This window comes from Solanum tuberosum, unplaced genomic scaffold (genome assembly GCF_000226075.1).
Source record: "Solanum tuberosum cultivar DM 1-3 516 R44 unplaced genomic scaffold, SolTub_3.0 scf00174, whole genome shotgun sequence".
NCBI lineage: Eukaryota > Viridiplantae > Streptophyta > Magnoliopsida > Solanales > Solanaceae > Solanum > Solanum tuberosum.
Genome location: NW_006239103.1, coordinates 124918 through 151677, shown reverse-complemented (window position 1 = coordinate 151677; position 26760 = coordinate 124918). Strand labels below are relative to the sequence as shown.

General features: G+C 34.3%; 4 protein-coding genes across 6 annotated transcripts in view; 2 read left to right on the top strand and 2 right to left on the bottom strand.

Annotated features, from left to right (window-relative positions):
• Positions 1–8145, top strand: part of LOC102604983 (uncharacterized) — an 11439-nt gene extending 3294 nt beyond the window's left edge. The window contains exons 3-25 of one of the 2 annotated variants that reach the window (XM_006354386.2): positions 2655–2872; positions 3075–3180; positions 3264–3365; positions 3520–3579; positions 3728–3806; positions 3975–4122; positions 4392–4515; positions 4591–4771; positions 4884–4912; positions 5042–5190; positions 5364–5466; positions 5574–5669; positions 5740–5795; positions 5880–6003; positions 6097–6159; positions 6236–6295; positions 6377–6538; positions 6630–6703; positions 6796–6889; positions 6973–7109; positions 7181–7261; positions 7363–7468; positions 7884–8145. In XM_006354386.2, coding sequence (XP_006354448.1) covers positions 2655–2872; positions 3075–3180; positions 3264–3365; positions 3520–3579; positions 3728–3806; positions 3975–4122; positions 4392–4515; positions 4591–4771; positions 4884–4912; positions 5042–5190; positions 5364–5466; positions 5574–5669; positions 5740–5795; positions 5880–6003; positions 6097–6159; positions 6236–6295; positions 6377–6538; positions 6630–6703; positions 6796–6889; positions 6973–7109; positions 7181–7261; positions 7363–7468; positions 7884–7946 — 2415 coding nt within the window. In that variant the 3' untranslated portion in view covers positions 7947–8145. Of the gene's footprint in view, positions 1–2654; positions 2873–3074; positions 3181–3263; positions 3366–3519; positions 3580–3727; positions 3807–3974; positions 4123–4391; positions 4516–4590; positions 4772–4883; positions 4913–5041; positions 5191–5363; positions 5467–5573; positions 5670–5739; positions 5796–5879; positions 6004–6096; positions 6160–6235; positions 6296–6376; positions 6539–6629; positions 6704–6795; positions 6890–6972; positions 7110–7180; positions 7262–7362; positions 7469–7883 lie in introns of those variants that run through there. The other variant, XR_001474304.1, reaches the window with a different exon arrangement.
• A 1386-nt stretch (positions 8146–9531) lies between these two features.
• On the bottom strand, positions 9532–13623 carry LOC102604539 (heterogeneous nuclear ribonucleoprotein 1). 2 transcript variants are annotated; one of them, XR_367817.2, is made up of 3 exons: positions 13304–13623; positions 10475–11797; positions 9532–9947 (listed from the first exon to the last, which is right to left on the bottom strand). XR_367817.2 is itself a non-coding variant. In XM_006354385.2 (2 exons), the coding sequence occupies exons 1-2, from the start codon at positions 13523–13525 to the stop codon at positions 10592–10594; spliced, it is 1428 nt and encodes a 475-aa protein (XP_006354447.1). In that variant the 5' UTR covers positions 13526–13623; the 3' UTR covers positions 10283–10591. The 2 variants fall into 2 exon arrangements, 1 of the variants encoding a protein (XP_006354447.1); XM_006354385.2 differs by lacking the exon at positions 9532–9947 and having other exon boundaries at positions 10283–11797.
• Positions 13624–17278: 3655 nt separating this feature from the next.
• Positions 17279–19739, top strand: LOC102604210 (histone H2A.Z-specific chaperone CHZ1). Its single transcript, XM_006354384.2, has 3 exons — positions 17279–17476; positions 18046–18116; positions 18785–19739. Exons 1-3 carry the CDS (start codon positions 17402–17404, stop codon positions 19554–19556), a joined length of 918 nt encoding a protein of 305 aa, XP_006354446.1. The 5' UTR covers positions 17279–17401; the 3' UTR covers positions 19557–19739.
• Positions 19740–19759: 20 nt separating this feature from the next.
• Positions 19760–22880, bottom strand: LOC102603875 (uncharacterized). Its single transcript, XM_006354383.2, has 2 exons — positions 22127–22880; positions 19760–20130 (listed from the first exon to the last, which is right to left on the bottom strand). The coding sequence occupies exons 1-2, from the start codon at positions 22360–22362 to the stop codon at positions 20073–20075; spliced, it is 294 nt and encodes a 97-aa protein (XP_006354445.1). The 5' UTR covers positions 22363–22880; the 3' UTR covers positions 19760–20072.
• Positions 22881–26760: the final 3880 nt, after the last annotated feature.

The following is a 26760-nucleotide window of genomic DNA, read 5'->3' as shown; positions in this document are numbered from 1 at the left end:
TGAAGCAGCAAAAAGGTGGAAGGTCAAAGCTGGAAAGGCCATGTATGCTCTCACTGTATCCATCGAGGACGAGTTCCTACAACGGATTAAGAATGCCAAGACACCCAAAGAAGCTTGGGACACCTTGGCGACGATTTTTACAAAGAAGAATGATGCGAGATTACAAAGGCTTGAAAATGAGCTTTTGTCGATCTCTCAACGGAATATGACAATTAGTCAATACTTCTCAAAGGTAAAATCTTTATCTGATGAAATATCAAAATTAGATCCAGAGAATGCTATCACAGAGACAAGAATGAGGAGAATTATTGTTCATGGTCTAAGGCCAGAGTACAAAGGCATAATTACAGCCACACGAGAGTGGGCCACAGAACCAACTTTATCTAAGTTGGAGAATCTGTTGGCAAATGAAGAAGTTTTGGAGAAGCCATTATCAAGTCTTACTATAAAAGACGAAGATAAGGCGCTCTTCAGCAAAAGGCAAGCCTATCAAAAAAGAGAAGCGGAGAGAAGCTCACGGCCAGGGGGAGACCAAGAGAATCAATATCAAAGAACTCAACGACAAAACAAGCAGGCAAAATGCTTCAACAATCGGCAAATGCAGAAGTGCTACAATTGTGGAAAGAAAGGACACTATGCGAGAGACTGCTGGTACAAGAAAGCTGAAAGTAATGTAGCTACTTCTACTCAAAATAAGAAAGATGAAGAAGTTTGGGATTTCGAGACCTCTTATGCAGTTGAAGAAACTAATCAACAAGAGAAGCTTGTCACCTGTCATTCTAACAAAGAAGAGGAGATTGCACTTGCAACTGTAAGTGAGAAATTGGTCGATTATGAACATGATTGGATCGTTGATTCAGGATGCTCCAATCACATGACTGGTAATGAGAAAAAGCTCATTAACATGAGTGAATATAAAGGCGGTCGAGTTGTGGTGACTGCAAATAATTCAAAAATGCCAATAACTCATATTGGCAAAACGGTGTTTGTGCCTCATCACAGCTCAAGACAAGTGCAACTTCAAAATGTCTACCATATTTCAGGTATGAAGAAAAACTTATTATCTGTATCACAATTAACAGATTCTGGCAACTATGTCTTGTTTGGGCCAAATGACGTAAAAGTATATCGAAACTTAAAAGTTACAAGCACACCAATAATGGAAGGGAGAAGGTTAGAATCAATATACATCATGCCAACCGAGACAACTTATGTGGTACTTGATGAAGCACCAACATGGTGGTACAACGAAGTCTACTTGCCAGATTCAAGGAAATTGGAGGAAAAGCTACAATATAAACTTGAAGAAGAAGGACAAAGAAATGAGGCTGAACAAGAACAAAGGGTATGTGAAAAATATAACTCACATACAGAAGAGATATCTTCAAGCAGAGAAAATAAGAGCTCGTGGAAAACTGGAATTCATGAAACTCTAGAAGAGTTGCAAGAAGGAGTACAAGAAACTCCTCAACTACGAAGATCCACACGAGTGAAACGCCAAAATAGTAAGTATATAAATGCGGCACTGTCCGAGGTTGACAAGGTCAAGGAACCTACCACCTTTGAAGAAGCTTCAAAGAGTAAGGATCGGAATAATACGATGAAGGAGGAGATCCTCAAAGGGTATGGACATCATGATGCTTGCAGAGCAAGAATCGCTCACAACGGACGCAAAGGAAAAATTAAGTTGGTGTTGAGGGGGAGTGTTAAGAATTCATCACCAACTTAATTATTTACTTAAGATAAGTCAAGAACAATCTAGAATATTCCGGAGGTGTAGAGAATTGAAGAAAGATCTCTAGAATGAGTATTCTAGAAAGAATAGTCTAGAAATGTTCTAGAAAGAATAGTTCTAGAAAAAGATAGTTAGGAATATTCTAGAATAGAGTAGTATGTATCTCTCTAGATTCTTCCATCACCACCTATAAATAGAGGTGGTCCATTTGAGTTGTAAGCAACTAAGCAATCAAGAAAGAAAGCAAGAAACAAAGTAAGAAAGCAAGAAACAAAGTAAGAGAGAAAACAAGAGTGAGTGCTAAGTCAAGAGTGTTGCTGAAGCAAGCAACAAGTGTGATCAAGATTGTAAGACCGAAGCGGGTCCTTACTTTGATATAATAAAATTCAAGTTGTGAGAAATCGATAGTGCCTGTCGTCTCTAAACCAATAATATTCAACATCACGTGCACCTCAGAAGCTTATCAGCCTAGAAGTCTGCTTGACATGTCCTCTGTCACGGGTGACGCTCTATCTCTCAAACTTTCCTTTTCTAAACTTTTTTAGGTAGGTTCTAATGCATAGTCATGTGTCTGAGAAGAAAGATAAGAAATGTATTATCATCAACATTAAACTCAATTTGGATTTTATAAAAGTGCCACATTGATCTACTCTACGGTTGAGTTAGACCCAACGTCCATTTTCTTAAGATACATCCTTCATATTGGTTTATTCAATATTTAGCTTAGCCCCAATGTTATGTTATCCACGTTTCAAATGTTCAGTCCTAAGTGTTAGTATCTCACTTTGGTTATGGTCATATGGTCTTGAACAATACTCACCGATCATTTTCTTAACGGATTTCATGTTCATAGCTAGAGTTGTTTTGAACTCCATTTGGTTTGAACACTAGTATATGTCTGAAATGGTGTATTTGACAGGTAACTTATCCAAACATGATGGAATTTTTCGAGAGCCTTGGTGTCGATATGGAGATCTCCGATATGTCATTTTCAGTGAGCTTAGACAAAGGTCATGGTTGCGAATGGGGTAGCCGGAATGGAATATCTGGTCTGTTTGCACAGAAAAAGAATGTCTTGAATCCATATTTCTGGCAAATGATCAGAGAAATTATCAGGTTCAAGCAGGATGTCATAAGGTACCGATAACTGATTCTTATCAGCAATCACTTCCAGTTCATGTTGTTTGAGCCATTGTTGATTTACTCATCTCATTAGACCACAAAAACAGTCTTCTTTGTTCATTTGAAGATCATGCAGCTTTTGATGGAAATCGACTAAATCATTCTGTTTAGCACAGTTTCTGTAGGAAACACTTATTCATCTACTACTGCAATGCAGTTACCTTGAGGAACTTGATAACAATCCTGACATTGATCGTAACGAAACATTAGGACATTTTATTCAATCACATGGCTATTCGGAGTTATTTCAGAAAGCTTATCTGGTGAGGCTGCTGTTCTGTATAGGAAATCTTGTTCATTCAAAGTACTAATCTTTCTACAAGCAATTCACATATATGTTCCACAGGTTCCAATATGTGCTTCTATATGGTCCTGCCCCTCAGATGGAGTAATGGGCTTTTCTGCTTACTCCATCCTTTCATTTTGTCGCAACCACCATCTTCTTCAGGTAGAATTCTCAAACAAACTGTTTAACAAGCACGTTTTCTGTATAGCTTACAGCCAAATGCTAAATGTGTTTCATAGAAGATACTGAATTTGAATGCTTCTATATATCATTTGTTGTCCTTGTACTTAAGAGTGCTTTCGTTCTTTCTTTACAGCTCTTTGGTCGCCCTCAATGGCTCACTGTTAGATGGCGATCACATACATATGTAAACAAGGTGGTACTTTTATTCTTTCAAGTACCATACAAAAAATTTACTGATTTCATACAATAAGAACTTCAAACAAGTAACAATTTTCAGTTTCTTGAATTATTTGTTAAGATTATATCATCCTTCTGAGTTAGTTGAATGGTATACAAAGCAGGTTAAGGATGAGTTGGAGAAGAGAGGATGTCAAATAAGGACTGGCTGTGAAGTAAATTCTGTATCTACGAATGAAGAAGGTCCGGTTTTGTTTTAGCATTTTGAATCCCTCTATGTTCTCCATGTCTGTTTATGTATTTATGTGAGAGTTTCCTGTCCATACAGTTCATTTGGTGTAGAAAAATCTTCCGATAGGTAGAAACTAGTCGTAATTCTTAAGTTCTAACTGTAAAAGATAGTGCATGTAGGTTGTACTGTAGCTTGCACCGATGGTTCCAAAGACATATACGATGGATGCATAATGGCTGCACATGCACCAGATACTCTGAGGATGTTAGGCAAAGAGGCAACATATGATGAAACAAGAATATTGGGTGCTTTTCAATATGTTTACAGGTACTTTACGCCTATTATGAACTTGATTTTCTCATTCTACGTTGTTTTCTTTTCTGAAAAGTTCATCTTTTAGGCTGATATCGATGATATGCATGGTTTATCTTCCTCCCAGAAATGAACGTATAAATGTATGTCCGTGTTAGATAGAAGTATCTGTTATAAAGAGATTACTGAAGCTTCTCTTGCTGCTTGGTTTGAAAGAAGTTAGTTGGTGTTACGACAATTTATAATGTCAACATGAACACTCATTTTCTATTCCTCTGCAACAGTGATATTTTCCTTCATTGTGACAAAACTCTCCTGCCTCGCAACTCAGCAGCGTGGAGCTCATGGAATTTTCTTGGAACCATGAATGGTAGAGTATGCGTGACATATTGGCTCAATATACTCCAGGTATATGATGCATCTCCTTTCTATAATGTTTTCAATAAGGAAGTCTTCTTATCTTTGGAATGTGTAAACCAACAGAACCTTGGTGAGACAGAGAGGCCTTATTGTGTAACTCTTAATCCTCCTCACACACCAGAGCATACGTTGCTTAAGTGGACCACCGGTCATCCAGTACCCTCAGTTGCTGCATCGAAAGCTTCATCTGAGCTTTATCAAATCCAAGGCAAGAGAGGAATATGGTTTTGTGGAGCATATCAAGGTACTTTCATAAAATTGTCCTGATTCTCTTATCTTTGCTTCCTTTAGTGCACAAATTTTATAGCAGCGTCGTTCTTTCACCACTCATTGATGTTAAACAATACTACTTTCAGGCTATGGCTTTCATGAGGATGGACTAAAGGTAGTACTATATATATATCCTTCCAACAAGCTTACCACATTTCAACTTGAAGGAGAAATGAAATCCATGAACACGAATACACGATATACAATATGTGGATAATAATCTGCTTTTTATGCTGCTTCTCAGGCAGGTGCTATTGCTGCACAAGGACTACTTAAGAAAAACTTTAGTATCCTGAAAAATCCCAAACACATGGTACCTACCTGGCCAGAAACAGGAGCACGCCTCCTCGTTACTAGATTTCTCAAGAGTTTCATCGCGACAGGATGCTTAATGTGAGTTATATAACAGTTTCATTTTGTCTAGTCCAAAATGGCTTAACAACATGGTATTTCCATCCATCCAGTTTCAGAAAAACTATTTTAATGAGAAAGCATGCTCTTATATACTTAACAACATAAACGAACATGCATACATTGTTTTTAGACTAATATTTTTCTGTGCTCAGCCTGTTAGAAGAAGGAGGTACAATGTTCACATTTGAAGGAACAGAGAAAAAAAGCTCTCTCAAAGTTTCTCTTAGAGTTCATAGTCCACAATTTTACTGGAAGGTAACTAGAGTTAGTTTTTTTTTCCGTCTCTCGTATTCATCAAGCAACTAAAGAAGAAAAATGTAAAGGAATAAATAAATTCTTTGACATAAACTAATCACTTACAGGTTGCAACTCAAGGTGACTTAGGCCTTGCTGATGCATTTATTCATGGAGACTTCTCTTTTGTTGATAAGAACGACGGTCTTCTTAATCTTTTCATGGTGAGAAAATGACTCTATTTATATGTCAATAGCTTTTTGTTGGTACTTGGCATCCTGAATCCTTTTTCAGATTTTTGTTAACAACAGAGATTTGAAAGCATCTGTCACAAGGTCTAGTAAGAAAAGGTAAATAGTTAACAGAAACTGTAATCAGGACATTACAACTTCCGTTGACACGTTAAAAGTATTTTTCGTTACCTGTATCTCCAGAGGATGGTGGACACCACTTCTTTTTACAGCTGCAGTGTCATCTGTAAAGTACTTCATTCGACATGTTTCAAATCAGAACACCCTGACTCAGGCTCGTAGGAACATCTCTCGTCACTATGACCTGGTAAATAACTTGTACAGTTAGTCACTTTCTACTGTTTTCTTGTAACGTTGTCATCTTACATAGGCTGATAAGTATATTTATCGCTTTTTTCAGAGTAATGAGCTCTTCTCGCTCTTTCTAGACGAGACAATGACATATTCATGTGCAATATTTAAGGTAAGAGGTCAAAGATACATTTTCTGTTCTTTAATCTTGTTCTTAAGGTGATCTTTTTTTTTTGTAATTGTTCTAGAGTGAAGAGGAAGACCTGAAAGTAGCACAGGAGAGGAAGATTTCTCTTCTCATCAAAAAGGTAAGTTGTCAACATAGTAAATAATCCCTCATTTCTACATTAAGTTCGAGCCAAACTTGATTCTGATTCCGATCTTTTTAGGCAAAGGTTAAGAAGGAACATCACATCTTAGAGATCGGATGTGGTTGGGGAAGTTTGGCTGTGGAAGTTGTAAAGCGAACAGGATGTAAATATACTGGTATAACTCTCTCTGAGCAGCAACTGAAGTATGCAAAGTTAAGAGTTCAGCAAGCAGGCCTTCAGGTACATAACTTCAAATAACAGATGATACATTGGAACCAAGTTCGGAGAATTTTGATCAGTACTAACTATATTCAATGAAATGCATTCACAGGATCATATAACATTTCTCCTATGTGACTATCGTCAATTACCAAATATGTCTAGATATGACAGGATTATATCATGGTAAGTCGTTGCATACCTAAATTATGCAATTTCATATTACTTCATTACAAGTCAAGCCAGTGTGATATAATTGTACTAATAATCATTTTCAGCGAGATGTTAGAAGCTGTTGGTCATGAGTTCATGGAGGAATTCTTTACCTGTTGTGAATCTGCACTAGCAGAAGATGGCCTTCTTGTTCTGCAGGTAATGAATATACGTTCCACATTGTTCACGTCTTCCCTTCAATTTCCTTCACTCTTCTTTTCACAAACGTTGGCTTTCCTTAGTTCATTTCAATACCAGATGAGAGGTATGATGAATACAGACAGAGCTCAGACTTCATAAAAGAGTATATATTCCCCGGTGGATGCTTACCTGCACTAAGTCGAGTAACATCAGCCATGTCTGCTGCATCTAGACTATGGTAAACAAAGAGTTCATGTTGTCATTTGACACAAGCATAGTATGTCCATTTGACAAATGATACAAATGCAGTGTCGAGCACCTAGAAGACATAGGAATCCATTACTATCAAACGCTGAGATGCTGGCGGAAAAACTTCCTGGAAAAACAAAGGTAACAACAACAACATACATTGTGTTTAACATGTTTCCTTCATGAATCATTTTGTAGCTTGTTCTAAAGTAACAGACTATCTTTAATAACTTTGTGACTAGCCAAATTCATGCTTTGGGATTCGACGATAAGTTCATCAGGACATGGGAGTACTACTTTGACTACTGTGCTGCTGGATTCAAAACGTGCACGTTAGGAGATTATCAGGTATGGTGAAAAACCTTCGAAAATACTTATAGGCGAAGAACAAGGGTCTTTTTTTTTTATGTATATAGTAGATGATGAACCCTTCCACCCCTTGTGAATGTGTATGTTGCTCAATTGGTACTTGCAAACAGTTAAGAATGAAAATAAAATGGACCTTGATCTTCACCTTAATACATGGTTTCCATCAGCTATGTTGCTCAAAACTTTCCTTAAAAAATGCACAACCTTTAGAGGATATGACATGCACCTGATATTTTTGAAGAGTCCGGACAACATAGCATGCTTCTACTTTATCTAAATGCTTACAACATGTAACATTGTTTGTTCTCATTCTTTACTAGAAATGTTCAAATGGCTTACAAAAAGTATGACAAGTAGACTTACTTAAGGGTGTTCTGTTTTTTTGTATATATAGATTGTATTCTCAAGGCCAGGCAATGTTGCAGCATTTGGTGATCCTTACAATGGTGTGCCTTGAGCTTCTTAGAGTTCATTTTTTTAATACAATTGATCGTAGGCTTATTTTTATAAATGTTTTGAGTTCATTGTTTCGGTCCTACTCTTGATTTGTTGCGTGAAAGCGGTGGTGAATTTCTTATAGATTATTGTATAATAAGAACCTACTTTATGCAAAAATATTTTGATTCCTCTACCCTGCAAAAAAATTCCTAACCAAGCCATACTATATTTTTGGAAAGTGATTATAAATCATTCTTCTATATGGTTTTAATTGGTTATAGCTTATTTTAAAAAATTCCAATACTCGCTCCAAATAACTTAAGATGCCAAATTTGGTAATTACAACAGAAAAATTATTTGCTTCTTTGACACTACACATGAAAATTACTGTATGTGCTACTTATCACCAATGAAGTTTCGAGATCATTCAATACAACGGTGTGAACACGATACCACTTTCGATTGATTAAAAAACATCGATTTTTTTCCCTAATATACAAATTCCTTAAAAGTGATTTAGTAGCTTCACCAATGGAAGTATAGAAAACAAATTTCACTAGTGTCTACGTCAACTGTATCCTCTCTATCGTCCAACACAACTCATCTTCACCTCGACTCTCAAAAACAAAATGAGGAAATTGCAGTAAGGAATGGAGAATCGGCGCGGAAGGTCTTCCTCTTCTTCCAACCAAGGAAATAACAGGGAAGCCAACGTTTACGAATTCACTCACTCCTCTTTCCTGCTTTCCAAACATGCGACAAGTCAAATGACAAAAGGTAAGTACATCATCAGACTACAACTTGTGTAGCTACACTGTTTGAGCTCTATGCCAAACAAACCGAATCCAATATTTAAGTGGGGAAGGATAAAGCAGCAACCCATCATCCCCAAGTTTCAGGCTTCGCGGTTTACTCCAAACAGATTTCTCGTTCACCAGAAGAAATGTATTCACAAAGGCCTCAACTTGGTTCACAAATCAACAAAGCAAGGGAGCCAGTAGACATGTTATTCAGGTGTTGAGGGAAAGGTAACAACTGTAGAAGATGATTTGTTACAAGTAGATGGACATTAACATCTAAGACCCCTTGAAAAGTTGGGAATGAAACAAGCGATGGACGACACCCTGTACAATCTAAAACTTCCATCTATACAAGGAAAGACCATATATAGGAACATGAACTTACCTCAACCTAAGAAGGAAGGAAATTAGTTCCTTTGGAGGCAAATCCGGGAGGGAGAGACTACCACACGATTTCAAAAAGGGATATGCTCTACTAACACAAGGAAATCTGCAGTATTTACTAAGAAACTTAATGCACAACTAGATTCTACTTTGATGACAGGCAGTATACTAATAAGTTAACCTACTGATATAAAAATAATACATGTGGAAAGTGTTGTAGATGATAAGTCGAATCATCTTATACACGAATGATGTGACTTTCCTTCATAAAAGGCTCGACTAACTACAAACTCCAGCCACAACGGAATTCTAATTCTAAAAAAGGCATAAACTACTACGTTATCCTATTGATATAAGATGGCGCATAAACACGAGAAACATGGAAGACTGGTAAGCCAAATCATCTTTACACCAGTGACCTACTAAACCATGTTAATTTCTAATAACCGTCCAGAGAAAAGAATCCATTGCATTGAAAAAACTGTTTCAAACCTAAAGAAGAAATTCTGCAAGTTAAATTGTCAAAGTACCTAATCAAATTATAGAGACACTAAAAGTCTAAGTCTCCAGTTTCAAAATAACCAATCGACACTCAACCAGCAGTTGGATGCAACATATACCAAGTGGATGGCTGTTAGTCTCGACCCTGCACAAAATACAACTCAGCAGCGCCTGCTTGGCCTTGGTCTGCTTCACCATGACAACTTTCAGGACAATACCCCATCAAACAAGCCAATCCATAGTAAGATACTTTCTTTACTAAACATCTCCAGCACCCAGGTCGTATTTATCTCCGAGTGGGCTGTTCATCACATTCAGTACTCAGGCCTCTCCTCCTGTACAACACAAGGTCAAATACAGGGGGAAATGATTATGCCATTCTCAAAATTCAACTACCGCTAACATTATCGCTATCCATTACGTACTGATCTACCAAGTCTGCTACAACTGCTCTCCTATGAGTAAGTAGCACCACCAAATCTCATGGTCCAACTACATCACGCAAAGAAAAATAGAAAGTGTTCTATTCTTCTTATTTAACATTTTCTTTTTATGGGACACTTAAAATAATAGCACCGAACCATCCACCTGCTTCAGAAGACAGGTTAAAATCCACTTCAAATACTAATTCCCCAACTGATGGCTCAATCAAAAAGTAAATTCACGCAAGTTTAACACAAGCCAATATATCTGGACTATGGAAACAAATGAACCACATTAACTAACAAACATAATCATAAGCAAGCGAGATTAAGACTGCACTTAACAACAATAACACGAAATAGGTAATACTAGCGACAATACTAGTTATTATAAACTAGAAATAAATACTGCAAACTACTAGGGATTCAAGCAATCCAACCAGTCTCATTTAGCAGGTGACACCTCGCAAGAGCAGCACTCTGCATGTGAAACGCAAAAGTGACGCACAACTCTCCAGTAAAAGAGATGAAGTCCGAGACAACACGAAGCATCTCATTCACTGCTGCTGAGCTTGCCGACTGGGGGCACCTCCATATCCACCACCATATCCAACTTGGCCACCATGAGCTCCATTTGGTGGGGCACCATAATTACCAGAACTTTGTGAGTTATCAGATCTCCATGCTGAATTCCCATAGCTAGAGTTTCCACTTGCATCAGCATAGCCACTATTCATGTAACCCCCAGCACCTGATTGCATGTCTCCTGCAGCACCACCTCCAACAGGTGAGTTACCACTAGGAGCACCACTAGCACGTCCAACAGCACCATAACCAGATTGATTTCCATAAGCACCCTCATTACCAGCATAACCCCCATAACCATAACCTTGATTCCCATATCCTGCGGTTCCAGTTGGAGATTGACCAGATCCTCCACTAGCAGGTCCACCACCACCAGCAGCAGCATTTGCAGCACCCCAAGGGGCATTACCATAGCCCATATTCCCATACCCAGAAGGACCCTGAGAGCCCCATGTGCTTCTTGGTCCACCCGCTGGACCACTTCCATAACCAGCACTGGCTGCATTTGGATTTCCATACGCTGCAGCAACTGCAGCAGCACCATAGCCAGGATTGGCACCCCCATAGCCCGCATTTGCTCCGCCATAACTTCCATAACCGCCATAGGCCATACCATTGTTGGATGGCCCATAGCCGTAGCCTGGGGTACCATACCCAGATGAACCATAAGGATAGCCAGCTCCAGCATTTTGAGTTTGCATGTACCTGTTGGAATCCATTCTACTGTCATAAGAACTGGGATTGTTACCTGATCCACCATACCCCTGATAACTTCCACCACCCATACCACTACCGCCTCCGCCGCCCATGGAACGGCCACCAGCACCGGGATTAGCATCTTTAGGAAGAGCTTTCTTTACTTCTACCTGTTTACCATTCAGATCATGAAAGGGCTTCTGTAAAACTCTATCTACTGCATCTTCGGAATCAAATGAGATGAAACCAAACCCACGAGGTCGGTTGGTCTGCTGGTCATACATAATTACTACATCAGTGACATTACCAAAACTTTCAAAATATTGTCTGAATCCTTCCTCGGTCAAAGTGGGAGGCAATCCCCCAACAAAAATTTTCTTGGTCCTGGTATTTCCACCACCTCCAAAATTTCTGGCACTATTTGTGTTTCCAGATTTTGAGCCCTGCTGCTCCTCTCTCGACAAGGCCCTCTTAGCATCAACCTAAACAAGAAATATGTCAGCTAATCCAAAATAGAAGCATACATGAAACAACAACACCTCCCAGAAGATCACCACGAAATATCTTACAGCAATCAGGTTATCAATTAAAATCATACAATACGAATCATATTTGTGACATAGGAAACCTCTACAGAACCTCATGCCTGATAGGGTGAGTAAAATGTGTGCAACAATAGATCTGATGCAATCAACAGACAATGAGTGACTTGAGAGGCATTGGAACATGAATCTTCCTCAAAAAAATTGAAAGGAAAGTACATATCTACATAGGTAAAAGTCACTTGAGGAGTTGAAATGCAATCAAACAAAATAAAAGAGCATATCTGCAGCAGAAGTAGTCGGTGCAATAGAAAATCAAGCAGAAAAAAAGGACAGAGAACAGATGCACACTCATAACATATCAGCACAAACGCAAAACATAGAGCATGCTAAAATTATAGCTGACAAACAAGTGAAAAGTTCAGACAGCAACAAATTTAAGCTACTAGCAAGAATACAAGACAAAAAATATAGGTTAACCCCATACCTCAACAGAAAAACAAGGATACACACAATTCCGAGAAGCTAAACTACAGAGAAAATCCACAAATGAAGCAGAAAAACCTCAACATACAGCCATATATGACATCGTCTATCTTCAATCCGAGCCTAAACTAAGACTCAACACAACAACTCCAGCACCAAAAGTCAAGGAATTACAGAGCACCCACAAAACAAATTAGGGAGTAAGCCATAACAAAGCATAAAAAATTCCGAGGAAAATCTCACTTCATCAATGAAATATCTAATCTTGAAGAACCCAAATCAACCCTAAACTAACAATAACAACATATTCAGTGAAATCACAGACCTTACACCTACTTCGTGTAGGCAAAGAGGCTCTTTCCAAAGCACCCTCAGCTCAAATGCAGCAAAAAATCAACCCTAAACTAACAACAACAACAACATCATACTCAGTGAAATCACAGACCTTACACCTACTTCGTGGAGGTAGAGCGGCTGTTTCCAAAGGAAACTGAGCCCAAGTTCAGCAAAATCAACCCTAAACTAAAACACTAAAAACACATCATCTCTAAATCCAAAAATCAAGTAAATACACAACACCCACAAACAAAAGTAGAAAACTTTACCACAAAACACAGCTAAAACAATAGTACCTCTAAGAAAAACCTTATCATACACCCCCATCAATAAAAACTTCATATTTAACAACCCAATCAAGCTTAAAACAAAAACCCAGAATCAGAAAGAGGAGATTCACAAGTGACACTGGATGCGTATTCAATTATAAACAAATCAACTAGTGCCCCACTAGCTTCACTAATACTCAAGCTTAAAACAAAAACCCACAACCAAATAATCTCAAATAACAATAACCCAATAAAATCACACTTACCCAGAACCCAAATTAATGACCCCCCCCCCCACACACACACACACAAAAACAAAACGTAAATTTCAACAAATCTAAGAACCAAATCTCACCGTACGGCCATCAATAACATGTTCATCTTGAAGAACCCTATCAAGAACATTAGGATCTGCAAAAACAACAAACCCAAATCCTCTTGGCTTCCCAGAAATCTTATCCCTCATAACAACTGTCTGCAAAACATCTCCATATCCTTGAAAATACTCCTTAAGCTTCTCCTCAGTTGTTTCCCATGAAATCCCACCAATAAAAAGCTTTCCTTGATCTGAATCCATTGGGTTTTCTCTGAGGAATTGAAGAGAGAAGCGCCGACTTGGAGAAATTTTTTTCAGAGACAGAAAATAAGGGTTACAAAAAGTGAAGAAGAGAGACTATGCGTAGCGTAAGAGGAATCAACGGTTCAGATTTAATGTTATAAATTTGGTGTTTTTTGATGAGTTGTAAGATATTTTTTTCTTTAACGTCACTATATTATGCTTAGATTTTGTTGGCCTTTTTACATAAGGTAAAAAAAAAAAAAAAAAGTCAAATTGTATTAATTTATCATAATTAAAATAATTTAAGTATGTTCAAATTCTATTTGTGAAATTATACTGAATATGTTATTTCTCCTCAAATGGATGGAAGTATCAGAAGGAGGATTTGTTGTTACGAAGGTGTAGCGGGAGCACATATTGTGTTTTCTAGCTTATGCTTTTGGCAACTATCGGGCTAATATTTAATTAATGTATTGAGATCTATGAATATTGATGAAGATCATTTTAGTTTGTTAGATTCGTAATTACTTGAACGAAATTAAATGTTATGGAATTATATTTGAATATTTTACGATACATTTTGTACCTTGTTGCAGGGTAAATCACTGTCTTTCAAATCTCCGGACAGATAGATCAATGATAGACAATAATTCAACCCTCACCTCAGCCCTGAACATAACTTGCACGTATATTATGAGAAAATTTCAGAAATAGCAAACATAATAGACATAATAAGGCTCTATAACTATAGTTTCGATAATTATGCTTCATAGTTATAGTTTCGTTTGCTATGGAGGCTGCGGTTTGTATATTTCGCTTCCGAATATACAAAAAAGGTAAGGATATACAAATTATTTATTTATACATTTACGATTTCTTAGAACTTTGTTTGTATGTTTCGCTTGTGAATATACAAACATGATAATTTATTATAAATTATTCATAAATCGTATACAAATAGCTAGGGTGAGCATATTATACAAAATTCTGAATTTATACAATCAAGAATCGAATTATACAAATTCTAGATTTATACAAATCAGGTGAATTATATGTTCATGCGAATAACAAGAATAAGGAAAATTGTAGGTGTGAATTGCAATTTTCTTAAACTATAGCTAGTACTTAATATAGGCTAAATATTTAATTTGCTACTCTGCGTAATTTTCCCAATATTATTACTCAATATTTCAATTAATAAATAGTAATTGCTAAATTTCTATTTTAAGAACTTAATATATTCTACTATGAATAATCATTCTTCTTCTTTTCCTTCTTAATTTAACATCTCATCTCCTAGTTATACCTCAAAAACTTGTGCTCCTTCGTGAACAAATTTTAAGAAATATATATTAACAACAATAGCATATTAGTATAATTTCATTCGAAATAATTTTTGGCAAAAGTTAGAAATTGTATTACCACTTTACCAAGCCACTTTTTTTTTAAAAAAAAATAGTTATAAATCTTGTTGATAAATTATCGCAAATTACAACTCAAAGTTATTTGATTTGATTGATTATGTTAAGCTATAGTTAATTAGTTACTGGAAATAATTACTACATTATGCAGCATGAATTATTTCAAACAAATGATATATTGACAAACAGGATGTTTTTTCTTAAAAAATCACAAAATATACAAAGATATAAAAAGGTGGAAAATGAAATGGAACAAAAGCATATTATATTATTTGTGATTTTGAGTTGCATACGTGTCATTTTGATCAGAATGTTGAATGATTATATTCTGATTTTACAATAATTTCCACTCAAAGAATCAAAACTTTTTCCATGGATTCTCATAGTATTTGATGCAAAGTATAAGTGTATGGCGATCGAATATCATAATTCATAATTATTGAAAAAAAGGAAGAAAAAGATATTCTAAGTATATGCCGTGAAATCGTGATATATAGTCAAACTTCTCTGGCTTTAACATAGTTTGTTAAGGTATTTTTTAATTGTTATGACAAAATATTATTATAAAGAACATGTAATAAAACATAATATAATATGGAAAAATGCTATAAAAAAAACTTAATTGTTACAATGAAATACTGTTATAAAGGATGGTTGTTAAAGAGATTTATCATTATATCATTTATTTCTAGCTTTTGGATGGTATAAATTGAATAAGTTAATTATATTTTTGCCCCATATACTTTTGTAAATTATTAAAATTAAATAAACGATGAAATTATTGGAAAACATACCGCGTTTGTATAAAAAAAATAAAAATTGAGATTTATTTCTGGAATAAAAAAAAGAGAGTAAAAGAATAGAACTATTAGTAAAATTTGTGCTTATTTAAGCGCAAGTCTCAACTAATTATAACATGAATCGAAGTTTATCAAAGATAAAAGAAAGAAATAAATAAATTAAGCCGTTTTTAATGAATTCAAATTCAACTCATTCAAAATTTACTTAGATTTTCCTACACTATCATTTTAGCTCTCTTATTTTTTTATTTTTTTATTTTTTTTGTCATTTGCTTTGTCTTTACTATTTTCCAAATGTTATGTAAATTAATCTTATCAGTTTGCAACCTTAGTATTGAATTTCTGTCATTCTCAAATATGAAAAAACTACAAAATTTATCAACATATATAGGTTGTAGTGTCGTGATTAAACTGATTCTTAATGTGTAATTTAAATTTAATTAGGCTCCAATTCATGCTTCAAACACTGTTCGGAAAAAAAAAAACTAAAAAATTTGTTGTATATCGAAAGTCAATGTTTTCATAGTAGTGGATGAGATATACTTTATATAATATCATAGACTACCTAGCTAGTGTAAAATTCAAAAAGACAAAAAAAGTGATTTATTTTTTTATTAGAGTTTTGTCTAACATCAATTTGCGTAAATCCAATTAACTAATGCACATAATTTCCTCAAAATTTTATGTAGCAATTTAATAGAGTTGGTACATTCATTTTTCACTAAATCATCCCTCTTAAATGAATCATATATGATGTTAATTTAAATTAATTGAATTAGTATAATATCAAATATATAAATCAAAAATTAAACAGTAAACCTTTTTTTTCTTTTTTCCTTATTCCTTTCGCACCACTTCTTTGTAAAAACAGGTTCGATCATAATGAAATTCTTCGACACCATAATAAGATTTTGAAGTGTATCAATCGTAGGTATTAAGAAACTTAGGTTAGAAAGGAAAGAAATGTCACATATATACTTGAAAGTAAAACTTTAAGTTTTTTTTTTATTTCTCGTTCAATGTTTGATATCCAGATCTATTTTAGAGCAAAATATTCTATATCAAAGACGACTTCATAATTAATGTCAAAATCTAAAACTTCTAGTTAATTAAAATGAAGGAGTTCTTACTACTCAAACCACAATAGTAAAAGTAAAACAACAACAACAAATAAAGTACGCAAATGATAGAATGTACACAAATCTTACCCAACTTCAACGTAATAGAATGAACACCTAGTAAAAGTAAAACCTCAATTCTATAAAAACAAATACCACCAAATCTTTAGAAACCGTTCCATACGTGAAACAAGATAAACAAGAATAACTCATCTTTTATATTATCCGACATATCAAACGACCCATTCAGACTTATCAAACCAGTAAAAAAAGAAAAGACCTCAATTTTTTTTTTCTGAGCTGGCAAACTAGCTTGAAACTTTGTCTTTATCCACTACCCCACTTATAATTATTACTATTATTTACTTACTATATACTTTTCTTAACGTTCCTATTTTTTTCAAATACCGTTGGAGGCAACAACATATTTAAATCTTCATTACCAAAATATAAACACTCTGCAAATACAGAGTCTATAATTCCTTCTCCATTCTTCCCTGCATTTTTTTTTTGGAAAATCAAGAAAGTAGAGATCTTGAAAACAAAAACAAAAAAATGGGATGTTTTCTTGGATGTTTTGGTTTTACAAACAAGAAACAAAAGCGTATAAAGCCTTGTAACAAGTTTCAAGTAAGTTGCTTCTTAAAATTCAATTTTTTGTGTACATTTATTTGTAATCGAAAGATTTAAGTCGTTTAGATGCAGTGGCGAAGACAGAACTTTTACTGGAAAAAATTAGATCTTTGTCTTTTTAGATGAATCCCTTTCGCCCTTCTAGCTTAGAAATGATGGTTGAGGTGTAGGGGCTGAGGTGGAGCTAGGTGGGGTTCGTGGGTATAGATAAACCCAATAGCTTTTTTGTAGACCTTTTACTTGTATTAGAAAATTAAATAAATTTATATGTGTATTGATTTGTGAATCGCTAATAAAATTGATTAACAGCTTAGTGGTAAGGAAGAGGCAGTGAAAATGTATTTCACATTAGTGCTCAAATTCCTAATTATGGTTCCGCCTCGTAGGGGTTAGGTTTGCTTACATGTATATTGTACCCTAGCTCCCTAGACCTTTTGTGTGGGACTATACTAGATATGTTGTCTAAATTGGCATGAAGCAAATAAAAAAAAAATCATTAGAAGTGTTTTAACTAATTTTTGTTTGAATATGAAGATGTTTGCGTTGTTTGAATCTTGATTTTTTAGGTGCATCAAAAGTATGTACCACTGGATTCTGAGAAGGAAAATGTTGTAGATTCAGCAAATTCTGAGCCCAGGTGAGTTAGCAATTTATGTTTTTTTTTTCACTTTTTGATAGCAATATGATGTCAGGATAAGTTTATGCATCTTGATAATTTCATTGGGTTTGCTTTACTTTGAGCCGAGGGTCTGTTAGAAACTATTGGAACACACTAGTTATTTCAGTTTACCTCAGTTATTAGTTAGTCGTATTAAGGGTAAGGTTGTGTTACACATCAGTGTCCCAAAATTCCATTTGTCTGTCTCCAAGCCCCACTAGTGAGATTATATTGGGCATGTTGTTGTTGTTGACTATTTCTTCGGGTTTGTGCCAATCAAGACTTAGGCACATGAGAAGAAAACATCTAAAGTTCTTTTTTATCTTGATTGAGATTTGAACCTTAATCCATTTTCACCGACTTCATTGACGGCTAGGTTATATCATGTTCGGTAGTTTGTGAATTTTTCCTTTGATCTCTTATAATTTTCACCGACTTCATTGATGTCATTTCATATTAGGTAGTTGTGAATTTTATTTGGCTTTCCTTGCTCTCCCATAATTTTCATTTTCATCGACTTCATTGACGCTACTTCATGATAGATAGATTGGAATTTTATTTGGCTTTCCTTGATCTCCTATACTTTTCACCGACTTCATTAATGACTAGGTCACTTTGTTTGTGAATTTATTTGTTTTTTCATGTAGGGATAAGCCAAAAGAATCATCAAAACGTAAGGTGAAAAAGAAAGTGAGCTTCAATTTGGATGTGAAGACTTATGAGAGAATTCAAGATGATGAAAACAACACAACATATTTCTCAGAGGAAGAAGAGGAGAAGACAAATAAACAAGAAACAGCCAAAGCAAGTATGTCTATGTACCCTTCGAGTCATCGATACTATAACTGCAACAATAGCTACGATGAGGAGGAAGACGAGATAACACTTGAGGACAGTGATATCGATGATCTTGATGACGAAGAAGAAGAAGAAGACTATGGTGTTAGTGATGACAATGATGATGATGTTGGTGGTGATGAATGTGCAAATTCTTTGCATATTGAAACAGAAAACAAGTATGGACATGTTGAAAAACTGAACAAAGATGAATCGAATGAAGTAGGTCGAAATCATATGAGTTCTGTGCTTCTTCCAGTTGAAAATCTCACTCAATGGAAAGCAGTTAAAGCAAAAGGAGCACAGCAAGTGAAGCATCAGAAGGAAAACATAATCAAATTGGATGGAAAACTAGAATTGCCCTTGATTGCAAAACCAGTAAACAACCATTGTGTGGACCTAAATCCCAAGAACAACTCTGAGGCTAAGCCTAAGCCTCAAGGACATGATATTCCAGTTGATGCCAGTCTCTCAAACTGGATGGTTTCAGCAAGAACAACATCAGTAAATGGCTCAGCTGTGTATTACAATCAAGATAGAGCTGTAGATCAAGTCGTGCTCGATGAAGTCAATATCATATAAACAGAGAAAGTGCAGTACCTAAATACATTTGGATTGATGTTTGTGTAAAGAATTGATTGTTTTTGTGCCATGATTTATGTGTGCAGTGTGTTGTATTTGGTTTAGAGGATATCATATGTATGTTGTAATTCTTTTATTGTTACAAAACAAAGCAATGGACAAAGAATTAAAGATGTTATAAAATCATTCTTGCTAGAAAAAAGTCATCATCTGTAAGGCTCAGCACTCATATACATTATAATTAAGCAAAAGAAAACAAGAAAATCCGAAGGTTTTCTGTATGTTATCTACTATAACTCGAAGCACTCATATATATTATACAATAGAGGAAGTCATTCTCTCTATCTGATTGTGTACAACGAGAAAGGGACGTTTCATTTGGCTCAGATAACTTGAACCAAATTAGAGACAATCGACTCCTTAAAAACTGCTGTTATTGTATGCTATAAAGATGTGAATCAAAGGAGATTCAACATTCTTGATTCACAATTGGTTTGGTATTGCATTTAATAAGAACTACATTATCCTACAAATGCAAGAATCTGAATCATCGTCATCCGAGTCACTTGCATCACTGCAAGCAAACAAAAAGCTATATGTAAGAGCAATCCCCAATAAACTGAAGAACCGTAGCATAAAATCCAAACTTCAAAGCAAACGACTAACAAAAAACAAACTTGTACGTTCCATGGCAAAGGGGTAAAGTAGTTACATCCTATCTTTTTGATGAACTAACTAGAGAAAAAACAAATGTTCACAAACTAGATCAAGTAGTGCCTGCAACTTCAAGTGCCAGATGACCAACATAAACATTACTCATTAACGAAAAATTCAAGATCTAGTGCTTGGGCTAGATGTACTGCATTAAAGTCAAGTCTATAGTGAGATATTATCTCATCTTTTATGATGTTTCATATGACACATAGCTTAAGCTTATATAGTACACCCCTTAGGGATGTTAATGGGGAAGACGGTGGCAGCAGGGAAATGCTCAGGCAGAGTAGGCCAGGGGAGGATGGGGCGGGTGAATGCTTACTTTTCTAAAATATAGCAGGCAGGGGCCATGGGTGCCTAAATGCCTCTACGACGTAACCGTATTAACCAACGATGACAAAAAGGTGCAGTGCGTCATATTCTGAGTGTGTTATTGCCTCCTTATATGGTCTGGGGTCACCCTCATGAGCTAGCTAGCTTTTGGGTTGAGTTAGGCTCAAGGTCCATCTTTTCTTATTAAAGTTAAGAAGATCATTATAATTCAGTGCACAAAAACGGAGGAAAAAAGGTTCTAAAAGGTGTTCAGCGGGGCAGGGAGGGGAGTGACAGGGCGGGTTAAAAACTATGGCAGGGAAAGGATTCATTGATCCTGTTTATCATCCCTAGTTCCCCTAACTGAGCCTCTTAGCAATATCCATAAAATTATTCTTAATAACTGTGCGAAGTAAGACAAGAAAAATTCAGAAAGTTAGGAACCATAGTTGAAAACACAAGTGAAAAGGCGTCAGTTAGCACCCACAAAACAACATCCCACATTCTGACCAAAAATGAGAAAATAAGCTTATCACCCATTCTTCATTTCATAAATCGTTCTACCCTTCCTTTTCATAGCATATTCCAGTATACAGTAAGCGTTTGACCTCCTAGTTCATAAGTCAAAGTAAGACGGGGGGCAGTGTTACTTAAGACCAGAAAGAGTCCAACTCTAGTCACCTTACCAATAACATATTGTATAATCTCTAAATTCCAATCAAAATATCATTCTGGATGCTAAAATTTTCTCAAGTCGCATATAGTCTTTGCCCAATTTTATTCCGAAGAGGTAGTAAAGCAAACTGTAGAGGCACACATTTCCAAGCAGAGGACTCTATGCAATATTGTATAGTTGATATCAGTATCGACGCTCAATACATGAGAAAGGCCTTCACCTCCCCCAAGCTGTTTATCCTACTTCTCTTCTCGAGCTGCACACACATTTCTTAGACCAAAATTTCTTAAAAGATTCTACATTAATACTTGTTTCTGCAAGAGTCTTAGATGTTTAAGAAACTTACAATCAATACAATGCATGAGCAAGTTAAAATGAAACAAATACTGGCAGCTCATTAAATGGATATATTGCTCAAACAAGATGCTCCTAGTTCCTAAATATGTGGAGTTGTCACTACATTCACTTTAATATAAAGTGACAGCATACTGCATTTGGATGGCATACTACTTAGGCCTTTTTCTTGTGGTTTTGGATAGCTTGAGCATTTATACTGTAATGCTGCCCAATGCTATTAGTGAAGCTTATACGTTTTGAAAGATCATTCCATGAATGCAGTCAGAATCTAAGCATGTTCCTTTAAGGTCTTACAGTTCATCAGCTAATAGTGATCCATTGTTCTAGTGATCCATCGAGCGAAAACATCAAGTTGATTAACTACTATGACTTTCCACAATGAGCAACCAATACTATTCACACATAATCAAAGACTTGAGAAACAAATTTTATAGACCAAAACTTCTACTGATTAACCATAAGCTGAATGAAGAGACAATAAAGAGAATTTCTTCTTCTATTTTTTTTTTACCTTGGCTCAAATTCCAAAACCTCAGTAAGTTTATTCCCATTTGTATCATTCCACTGAACTTTCCTCTTTGGCTTAGCTATCTTTTTTGACAATCCACCTTTCCTAGAAGGCAACAATGCTTTAGACTCATCATCTTCATCTTTTCCACCATTCAACACAGAATTAGGAAGAGCTTCCACACTATCAACATACTGAATTTTCTCCCCTTTAAAATCTTTATTATTCTTTGTATCCATTCCTCCAAACACACAACAACAACAACAAAAACAAATCTTTCTTCTAAATCTTTTACCTAAACAACCTCAAAATCAGATGATTCCAATGCAAAACCAACAACCCCATTTCAACAAAAATTCTCAAAAAGCTCAAATCTTTACAAGAAAATTTCAAGATTTAATGCATTATCTTCATAACCCACAAAAACCCACCTCCCAAATGATATCAAAACAAGGAATTTGCAGATTCTTGATCTTCAAATCCTCATAAAACTATATGGGTATGTATTTAAAAAGCTAAAAAGCTAATCTTTTTATGGTTTAGCTTCAAGAATTGTTTTTTTTTTTTAATTTTCCTTCTCTGAATGTGAAGGAAAATGGAAAAAAGTAGGAGAATTGGTACAACAATGAATCAAAAACCCTTGAATTTGTATGATTAGATTGGGAAAAAAGAGAAAAAATAGAAAGAGGATACAAGATAGAGTGTGTGTCTGTGTGTGTGAGAGAGAAGTGCGTTTACTTTTGTTATTTGTGAAAGCTAAATATAAATTTTCACAAAATAATTAGGATTAATATTTCTATATTTGTATCTAATTACTGTTGCTGCCAATCTTGACTCAGTGAAAGTACAGAGAACAACCGATAACTTATGTCGTATCGTGGATAAAACTGTTTTTTTTTCCCTTAATAAGTAGTTTCGGATTTGAGTCATAAATAAAATATTTTTTTGATAGGGAGTGCTTCTCTTAAATAAGGCCCTATAAAATACAGATTCAAATTTATCAAACTTCAATATAGAGATAAAAAAAATATGGAGAATAATTTTTTTTTGTATTATGATTCATATGCTGATGGTTTATGTACATTTTAATTAATTTATTAGGTATAAAAGTGGAGATAGAGGGGTGCAAGATGTTTTAGTTTTTTTTTTTTTTTTTTTTGCAAGATGTTTTAGTTGAATACGCTTTGTTAATTATTATATATTTATAAATACTTAAATAGTGCATGATTTTTTTGTATATACATAAGTTGTTGAATCTCATAAGTGGAGTTTGGAGAAGGTATAATCTACGTAGATTTACCGTTACTTCGCGGAGGTAGAGAGACTGTTTTCAAAAGATAACGGCTCAAGTGCACCTAATCTAAGTACAAAGAAGAAAATAGTGTATCAAACATAGCAACTAACCAGAAAGGCAATGAAATACCTATTAGGAAGGGACAAGAACAACAAAATCCAGTGCAATAATCAAAACACAATAAATAATAGATATTAAAAACAAATACTATAATCATACGGCTAGTTCAATGACAAATATCAACAAGCCTAAACTTTCAAAAAATAAGAAACACTTTATTATCTATTAACGTTTTATACACATTATTCATATTTTTCTATCTAAAATCATGTTCTCGTTAATCTAAAGTTGCCGTATATACAAAAATTGTACTCCTCCTTTAATTTCTATCTCTCCCCTTTCAATTCTTAGATTTTTAAAATGCTAATAAAAGTTATTAGAGACAATTTGTTAATAAAATAAGAATTCTTCATATATAAGTAAATTTATGTGGAAACAATAGGTTTTACAACATGAAAATTATTATTTTTTAAATGTTTGATAAAGTTTTAACTTTTAAGTGTTATAAAGTAAACTCCAGGATTAATTAAGAAGGTAAATTGTAGTTATTAATTAATGCCAAAAAAGGAGTTAGTTATGACGATGACAGGTGGAAATGTGGGGCCTAACTGTTGAATATAAGAATACTAAAGTGGAAACACTTTGAATTTCTTCACATGAAGATGTCTTTTTTATATATAAAAAAAAATATTTTTTTTATATAATAAATTGGTAAGTTAATATTATTGTCATTATTTGAATATTCCTTAGTTTGGAAATACTTGTTTCATCTTACAAACCATGCTCCCCCCCTTGTTTTTGAGTACTTATTTATTTTTATACTTTTTCAAAAATGATGTCCTAAAGTTTATTAAAATCTTGAAATTATATAGAAGGAAATGTTAATCCAATTAGAGTAAACAACTTTTTAAGTAAGGAAAGCATCATACTGCAATTATTTTATCGTTTTAAGGATATCGCTTTCTACTTATCGATATATGAGTTTATAAAGATAGATCGAATAAAATATTGAATGAATTTAGATTTAAAAATGTCTTCCTCTTTTATGGAATGCTTTTCCGTATTTACGTATGAGTTTTTTTTCTTCTCTTGATGATGATTAAATATAATAGTGATGTTAATTCTTTCTTAATTTGATGAATAATGGAAATCTTTTTTATTTGTTTATTCCAATCACATTAGAACAACTTAATTGATTGTGGTGTATTATTAATAAAGATGAAATGATAGTGACAACATTTTTTTATAACTATAATATTGTATAGGTTAGTATAGTACATCTCGACTGAATTTGTGAGATATCTGTCATTTCTTATTAGTATCGAATAATGACATTATTCTTGTAAAAAGAAGAAAAGAAAATGGACATGTTAGTTGGATTTGATTTTATTTATTTTTTGGTAGGGCTACTTTGTTGTCAAATCGTGGAGAAAAAAATGTCCAATCCATCATCCCATTGAATTTGTATTTATATATGAAAAAAAAAAAAAGATTGAATGTCAATGGTTAAAATAAAGTGTAAAGCGGACATTATGGAGTTGGATGTACTATAAAACCATTGATTAGTGAAAAATAATTTATTTAAATTATCTCTTGGATGATTTCAAAGCTGTCTAAAGAATTCTTTTATGTAGTCTTTTTTTTTCTAAAAATAAAAAAGAAAAAAATTGAGGGTACGGACAATTAGGGAAAATGGAAAAGAGGATTATAAGATGAGGAATTGAAATCTCATTAATAAAATCGTAATCAATTGACGAAATTACTAGTCTCTCATTTTAATGAATAAATAAATAAATAAAGTCTTTGTGAGTGAAAAATGGATATAATTATTAAATTAATAACCTAATTATTGAGTCGAGTGTTTATAAAAAATATATTTGTACATTTATAAAATAGGAATAAAACTACAGACGCACTACGCACCACATTTATTGTTTGCTTACATATTTTCACAAAAAAATTAAATAGTAAAATTCACTTACTTTTCTGAAAAATGTTTTCCAAGAAAAAAAATTATTTCTTAGCAAACACATGCACCCTTAAGGGACAAATTACCAAACAATTACAATAATGGAAAAACGTTTTTGTTATGCTAAACTAGAAGAATATATAATAATTGGGAAAATGCACAAGTACCCCCCAACCTATGCCCAAAATCCCTGAGACACACCTAACCTTTACTAAGGTCCTATTACCTCCCGAACTTATTTTATATATAATTTTCTACCCCTTTTTGGCCTACGTGGCACTATCTTGTGGGTCCTGTGCGTGTTGACAATTTTTTCAAAGATAGTGTCACGTAGGCCGAAAAGGGGTAGAAAATTAATTAAAAAATAAGTTCGGGGGTAAGTATGACCTTAGTAAAGGTTAGGTGTGTCTCAAGGATTTGGGGCATAGGCTAGGGGGTACTTATGCATTTTCCCTATAATAATTAGTATATGATACTCTTTTTAACTTTTTGTGGTGGTAGGGTGTTTAGCAACTGGCAAGATAAGATCTGTAGTTGGGAAATATACAAAAATGCATATGATTAAAGATGATTAAAGGGTCCATATGAGGGCAAAATAGGAAGAATTTTTTTTTCTAAAATTTTAATGATTCTCACCTTTTTTTTAAATCTCCATTATTTTTTTTGATTTTCTATTCCATCGCCTATACTTATATTAGGGTTTGATGATATTTGAATTCACATTGAAAAATTTCATATAAAAGGTAAAACATTCTTATCAGAACTCGAACTCAACTCAAAATTTATACTTGATGATGAAGTGAGTATTGATTACTTTCACGACAACCCTTGTTAATTACGACACAAGAAAAGGAGGGAGACTTTTTCATTAGACTCTTTCAATTAAAACTGAACAAGAAATTGAATTGATCATTTCAAGATAAGGTTAGGTTAAGAATAATAAGATAAATAGATATATTTATTAATTATGAAGTACTTGTCATCAAATTTTTAGCTCATTTTAGTTACTCGATTTGTAATTAAATATCTAACGTATTTAATAAATTTTCTAAGAATACAATCTCAACCCTCAAGGTTCAAGTAAAAAATACAGAATTCATTTGAAAAACTGTACCTAATATTGTAACTCCGCTTCGATAAGAAATATGTAATGAGATTATTGTCATTATACATATTTTTACTATTCTATCCTTTGTGGCTGCTGAGTGTGTAAAGCAAATAGTAACGTCTAATTATTTTAGAGAAAAAGACATAGTAACAAATTACCAATTTTGTGCATGATGTTATGGCACTAGTGGATAGTGATGTATGTCA

Bases quoted from the DNA above. Each gene is read 5' to 3' on its own strand.
- LOC102603875 (XM_006354383.2), bottom strand. From the start codon at position 22,362: ATGGATACAAAGAATAATAAAGATTTTAAAGGGGAGAAAATTCAGTAT. The intron at 20,131-22,126 runs GTAAAAAAAAAA...GTTTGCTTGCAG, and splicing joins GTTTTGGAATTTGAGCCAAG to TGATGCAAGTGACTCGGATG.
- LOC102604210 (XM_006354384.2), top strand. From the start codon at position 17,402: ATGGGATGTTTTCTTGGATGTTTTGGTTTTACAAACAAGAAACAAAAG. The intron at 17,477-18,045 runs GTAAGTTGCTTC...TTGATTTTTTAG, and splicing joins AGCCTTGTAACAAGTTTCAA to GTGCATCAAAAGTATGTACC. The intron at 18,117-18,784 runs GTGAGTTAGCAA...TTTTTCATGTAG, and splicing joins TCAGCAAATTCTGAGCCCAG to GGATAAGCCAAAAGAATCAT.
- LOC102604539 (XM_006354385.2), bottom strand. From the start codon at position 13,525: ATGGATTCAGATCAAGGAAAGCTTTTTATTGGTGGGATTTCATGGGAA. The intron at 11,798-13,303 runs GTGAGATTTGGT...TTTCTTGTTTAG, and splicing joins ATGTTATTGATGGCCGTACG to GTTGATGCTAAGAGGGCCTT.